The sequence below is a fragment of the Alexandromys fortis genome, unplaced genomic scaffold (assembly GCF_014885135.2).
Source record: "Alexandromys fortis isolate MF-2015 unplaced genomic scaffold, M_Fortis_MF-2015_v1.1 scaffold_87, whole genome shotgun sequence".
Lineage (NCBI taxonomy): Eukaryota > Metazoa > Chordata > Mammalia > Rodentia > Cricetidae > Alexandromys > Alexandromys fortis.
Window position 1 is genome coordinate 1520932 of NW_026067971.1, and position 6566 is coordinate 1527497.

The 6566-nt window shown below is 46.9% G+C and overlaps 1 protein-coding gene across 2 annotated transcripts in view; it reads right to left on the minus strand.

Annotated features, from left to right (window-relative positions):
* Positions 1–6455, minus strand: part of Hpse (heparanase) — a 41816-nt gene extending 35361 nt beyond the window's left edge. Inside the window, exon 1 of one of the 2 annotated variants that reach the window (XM_050155820.1) lies at positions 6140–6455. In XM_050155820.1, the coding sequence (XP_050011777.1) occupies positions 6140–6354 (215 nt within the window). In that variant the 5' untranslated portion in view covers positions 6355–6455. The remainder of the gene's footprint in view (positions 1–6139) is intronic. The other variant, XM_050155819.1, reaches the window with a different exon arrangement.
* Between the last annotated feature and the right edge of the window lie 111 nt (positions 6456–6566).

Genomic DNA, 6566 nt, shown 5'->3' on the forward strand with positions numbered 1-6566 from the left:
AAAGGCACAGTATTTCAGTCATATGTAGGAGAAAGAAGGTGGAAACACCCATCACAAGGTGCCATGGAAATCAAAGAATGTGTAAGGCAGCTGCAGCTGTTCCCTTTCCAGTGAGGCTGTCAAGGAAAAAAAAAAAAAAAAACCAAAAACAAAACACAAAACAGCCTGCAGGTGTCTTTGTTTTACCTTTAGGGTAAAAATATATTGCTTATCTTTGACACAGAGAAAAGGTGCCTTATTAGTATGCACTAAATGCTATCATATTTCCATTTCCAGATTTAAGGGCCACCCCAGAGACTCTAAAAGAAGGATACAGGATGGACTGAGTGACAACTGGTGTTTCAGCAAGAGCAGTGAGGCAGAAGCAGAGGTTATTATCACAGGACGGTTTGGACGACAAATCAAGAAGTTCAACTATAGACAAGATAGAGAGAGGAGGCAGCTGCTCAGGGAGGTGCTTTTTGAAAAGCAGGAGATAGAGAATTTACTTTTGCTACAACATAAAGGAGCGGAGAAGGTATGGAGTTGGGATCCATGAGCACCATGTTGGACTTTTACGTTTCACATATAGAGGTGATGTTACTGAAGCTGAAGAGAATCAAGACAAGCTCGCGATGTTTACACACTGAAATGGAGTCAAGCAACGTGAGCTAACAGCCAACCGTCAGCAAAAAAGCACCCTGGTTCTCCGTGCTCGCCAGTTTCCACGGTGGTGAGTGTGATGCCACAGAATGTGGGGTTGGGAAGAAATGTCACATTTCATGGTACGATTCAAACTGGCCTGACGCTGAGGAACTGTTTTCTGAGAGGATGAAGACGAGGATGGAGAAATCGAGAGACTTGTGTTTTCAGGTAAACTTGATGCCACCTAAGAAGATAGTGGGACTGGGAACTGAGAACAACGATAGATTTTAATCAATATGGAGACTAGGGAACCAGGGGATGACAAGGACTGAATGAGAGCTGGAGGAGAACCCCACACTGGGGTCACAACAACCATCTCTAACACACAGCGGTTTCATCCAGCGCTTTAGGCAGCTTGGACATCACAGTGACGTGGGTGTCATTATTATTCTGACTTTATAAATATGGAGCCTAAGCTAACTCACCAGCGGTAACAAGCCAAGAGGGATCTCAACTACCACAGTCTGTATGCGGATTAATGAACCATTGTCTAGAAGGAGTTGCAGGCACATGAACGGAGTATGAAAAAATGTACAACTCACACTCAACAGGTCTGCAGGGGCAGAGGAGTCTTCAGTTCAGTTAGCTAGGGCATGGGGTGAAGGAATCTATGGGAATGACAGCAGGGTTACCAAGCTCAAGGCTCCAGGGAGCACGGTGGAATGGCTTGGGAAGGAAGGAGGCACCAATAGACCAATCAGGGGATGGAACAGGGATCAGGCCTGTGGTTACTCTCAGTTCGTTGTCTCCCTTCAGTCAAAATCACTTCTCTCCATAAAAGACAGGCGCCCTGCGGCCCTGTGCGATGTGGGTCTGGTGGTCTGAATGAGAAATGTCCCACATAGGTGCACTTATTTGAACACTTGGTCCCCAGACAATGGTGTTCTTTGAAGAGTTTTAAGATAAGGCCTAAGGGGAGATGGTTCAATGCTTAAGAGCAGTAGCTGCTCTTCCAAAGGACCAAGGATTCAATTCCCAGCACCTGCATGACAGCTCACAGCTCTGCAGCTCCGGTTCCAGGGGATCTGACACACTCACACAGACATACATGCAGGAAAAACACTAATGTGCATAAAGCAAAAATAAATATTTTTTTTTTTGAAAAAAGAATGGGGTTGGAGAGATGGCTCAGAGGTTAACTCTTTCAGAGTTCCTGAATTCAGTTCCCAGCACCCAGTTGGTGACTCACACCATCTATAATGCGACTGGTGCCCTCTTCTGGCATGCAGACAGAACACTGCATACATAATAAACAAACAAACAAACAAACAAACAAATATTAAAAAGAGAGAAAGATAGGTATTATTTTAAAAAGGAGGGCTGGAGATTTAACTCAGTGGTAGAGCACTTGCCTAGCTCTTTTGCTTTGTGTTACTTCCGGGTCTGGCCACTGGCTGCCATTCCTCCCTGCCAAACCCAAACAAAGCCTTCCTTCCTCTGTGTGTGACTGTGGTATGTTGACACAGCAACAGAAAAGTAACCAACACACAGGCTACTAAAGCACAGACTTTGTACTGGTAACAAACGCTTCTCCAAATACAGAACGCAGCTGTCAATAAAGATGTGGGAATTTAACTATTAAAATTATTAATGAATGACATCTGAGTTAGGATTTCAATTGCTGTGAAGAGACATCATGACCATGGCAACTCTTATAAAGGAAAACATATAATTGAGGTGGCATCTTACAGAGATTTAATCCATTATCTTCATGGTGGGGAGCATGGCGGCATGCAGGCAGACACAGTGCTGGCTACATCTTGACCAGAAGATAACAGGAAGTGAACTGTCTTACTTGGAGTAGCTTGAGCATAGGAAACCTCCAACAAGACCTTACCTACTCCAGCAAGAACACACTTTCTAATAGCGCCATTCCCTTTGGGGGCCGTTTTTTTTTTTCTTCAAACCACCACAAATGTTATTGAAATGGCAAAAAATAATGTTTACTGAAGAAAAAGAAGTAAATTACTATACAAAGCAAGCAAGACCTACATTTTTGTTTTGTTGGTGTACAGACTGGTTTTGTGTCAGCTTGGCACAAGCAGGAGTCATCAGAGAGGAAAGAGCCTCAGTTGAGGAAATGCCCCATGAGATCCAGCTGTAAGGCATTTTCTCAATTTGTGATCAATGTGGGAGGACCCAGCACATTGTGGGTGGTGCTATCCCTAGGCTGGTGGTCCTGGGTTCTATAGGAAAGCAGGCTGAGCAAGACACAGGGAGCAAGCCCATAAGCAGCACTCCTCCACGGTCTCTGCATCAGCTCCTGCCTCCAGGATCCTGCTGTTTGAGTTCCTGTCCTACTCCCTCCAATGTTGGACTATGATCTGGAAGTGTAAGCCATATAACCCCTTTCCTCCCTGTCTTCATTAGGGCTTTTATTGCTGTGGAGAGATACCATGACCACAGCAACTCATAAATGAAAACCTTTAATTGGGGGCTTGCTTACAGGTTCAGAGGCTCAGTCCATTATCGTCATGACAGGGAGCATGACTGCACACAGACAGACATGGCGCTGGAGTAGTTGAGTCCTACAGCTTACAGGCAACAAGAAGTTGACTGAGACAACAGGAAGTATCCTGAGCATAGGAACCCTCAAAGCCTAACCCCAGTGACACACTTCCTCCAACAGGCCACAACCATTCCAACAAGGCCACACCTCCTAATAGTGCCACACCTATGAGATTATGGGGGCCAGTTACATTGAAACTACCATGCTACCCAACTTGATTTTTTGGTCACATTGTTTCGTTGCAGCCACAGAAACCCTGTAGAACTCATGACTTCTACTGATCCTCGGCATTATGTCGTCTCATCTCCATGAGGAAATTACAGCCATGTATGCACACGCCTTGTTACAAACAGAGCTGCGCCCTCTAATACAATAGCCGTGCACTGCTGGACCCTTGAAGTGCAGTGGGGCTGAACTGAGACACGGCGCAAACATAAATCCCAAGATTTTAGAGGCATGAGTTCAGAAAGGGAATGTGAACTACCTCATTACTGTTTTTATATTGGGCTTGGGTGCAGGTCAGTGGCAAGACCCTGGACTCTGTCACCAGCGCTGGCAAATGTTAGTGGCCACACGCCTCTTCCTACTGTCTGTGTTCACTTTTTGTTGTTTTGCGATTTGAGACAGGGCCTCACTGTGTAGCCCAGGCTAGCCTTGAACATGTGATCCTTTTATCTCTGCTTCCTAAGTGCTAGGATTCTAGCTAACAACCATGTTTAGCTTTTTTTGCTTTTTGTAAAAAGTTTAAAAATTCCATTTGTGCCTTGCATATGGGGCTGACATTATAATTCATGTTGTTTCTGGGACCGGGGTCTCTTTGGTATTCCGCACTAATCCAGGCTGAGAATATATTCTGACTAATTTCCCCAGGGAAGAGAAATTTAACAGATGTTCCTTTTCAATTCTAGAGTCTTCTAAGATTAACGTTTAAATTCTTCGTACTGCCTGTTCTCTGGTTACAAATGTGAGAGACCTGTTTCCCTTCGTCTAGCACCTGTAACAGAATCACCCCAGCCCAGTTCATTTGTTCAGCCCTCCTGGGAGGCACTGCTGAGGTTTGGGCACCAAGTCTCCTATCTGTATGGTAATGGCAGTTTTTTTTCTTTAAATCAGTCAGTCTTTCACTTTGTTTCTAGACAATCTTCTCCTAATATACTCTGCTGTGTTTCCTTTAGAAAATAATCGCTGGCTTGTTTTCTTCTGTGTGCCTTTATTTCTGTGATCGGAGTCTGCCTCCAAATACTGCCTTTATTTGCTAGCTGACTGACCATGGGTGAGTTATTTAATCTCCCATAACCTCAACTTCTTCATGGTTGCCTCCCAAGTGCTGGGATTAAAGGTGTTCACCATCATACTTGGCCTTTAAACTTTCTTTCTTTCCTTCCTTCCTTCCTTCCTTCCTTCCTTCCTTCCTTCCTTCCTTCCTTCTAGACAAAGTCTAATGTAGCCCAGGCTGGCCTTGCCAAGTAGCTGAGGATGACCTTGGACTTCTGATCCTCCTCCCTTTGGCTCCTGGGTGCTAGGATAAGAGTCATAAGCCGCCATGCCTAGTTATATGTTGTGTTGAGGATTGATCCCAGGACTTGGTGTGCACTAGGCAAGAAGAAACAATGAGCGTAACCTTCAGACACTGTATTGAGTACTTATTATCTCGTCAAATCATCCTACAAATCCCATGAGTCACATTTGTGAAAACCAGGGTGGCTGGACTGTCAGACTCTTAACCGTGAGACTCCATGTGAAGTCAGCGGGGACACCTGATAGCGTGGGTTCAGGCTGTGCAATCACCTTTGACAATAGTGACATAAAGGACTGGTAAGGATGTACTAAGTGCGGTGGCATTCAAGAGGCCAAGGCAGGAAGATCATGAGTCCACGGCTAGTCTGAGCTAATGGCTACGCAATGTCTCAAAACCACAAAAGATGTGGTCATCTCTGGAGCCTTCCATGGTTTAGACGACCTCGAGTATGCCTGGTGTCTTTCACCTTGGGGACAGGCTGCACTCATGGAGGAGAAGCAATAGGTGTGTTTCCTCAGGAGAAGGGAAAACCCTGCACTGACGAAGCAGTATCCAGTCTGCACCCTCATCTTGGAGAAACATAAGCTTTTTAAAAAGTTTATTAGCACATATTAATTATAGATAATAATGGCTTTCATCATGACTCATTTGAAAGTATATAAAATGTATTTTGATTATATTTGCCCCCATTGCCTTCTCTTGTCCCGCCCACTGATCCCCAATTTTCTCAATTAGTCTCAGACTTCTTTCTCTTCCCTGTCTCCCCCCCTCCTCCAATTTAGTCCAGTCTGGCCTCACACATGCTGTGTTGCCAAAGATGGCCTGTAACTCCTGATCCTCCTACCTCCCAAGTGCTAGGCTTACAAGCACCGTGCAGTCCGAGGTTTGGTGGTATACTCTTGCCTCCCTCCTCTCCCACTTCTGCCCCCTCCACCCGTTTGATCCATTCTGGCCTCAAACTTGCACGTTACTCAAACTGAGGTACACCCTGTGCCCTTATAGCTAAATGATTTAAAAAACAGCAAGATGAGCGATGGATGTTTTCCACAGGAGCTTTTTCTATCTGACTTTTCTTTCGTGGCTTTTTTTTTTTTTTTTTTTAAATCTAAATGTCCTAAGAGAGTTTAAAGAACACCAGCTTACTGTCCTCTACTGAGGCAAATTCAAAGGCTCCAGCTGAAGTGCTGGGACGTGTGACACCTTTGGGTTTTATCCTCCAAACCTCCTCTCAACCTGGGCTTGGCTTGCGCCCAGGCAACCAGCGCTGAGTAAATGAAACAGGAAAAAGCTTTTGGGGCTTGGCTGTACAGGAGAGGCAGGCTCGGTAGACCGAACGCAAAGTTGTTTCAGCCAAGAGAGTGGCTGGCCCTCGTGAGTGTGAGAGGCGACTAGAGGACAGGCGCGGTGGAATCAGGGGCTGCACTTACCCCAGGAAGATGAGGAACCGCGGGTCGGTGGCCAGGTTGGCGTCTATGGTGACCGACAGGAACGAGGGACTCACGAGATGGAGCGGCTGCTCGGTGGAAAACTCCAACTCCACCACGTCCTCGGCCTGAGCGGTCCCGGATGGGGCGCCCAGGGCCAGGGCGCCGAGCGGCTCCCAGAGCCCCCAGAGCCCCAGCAGCAGCAGCAGCTGCCGCATCTCACCTGGTTGGACCGCCGATAGCTGTGGGAGCTCCCGCCCCCGGCACCCGGCCCTGCTTTGCCTCTGGCGCCAGGGCTCGGTACCCTCCCGTGGCGCTCCATCCTCCCACTCCTCCCCTGCGTCCCTCCCCTAACGCCCTTCTCTCCCCGCCCTCCCGTCCGCGTGCTCTCCAATTTCCGCGCTGGCTTCTTCCTCGGCGGCAGCGGTCA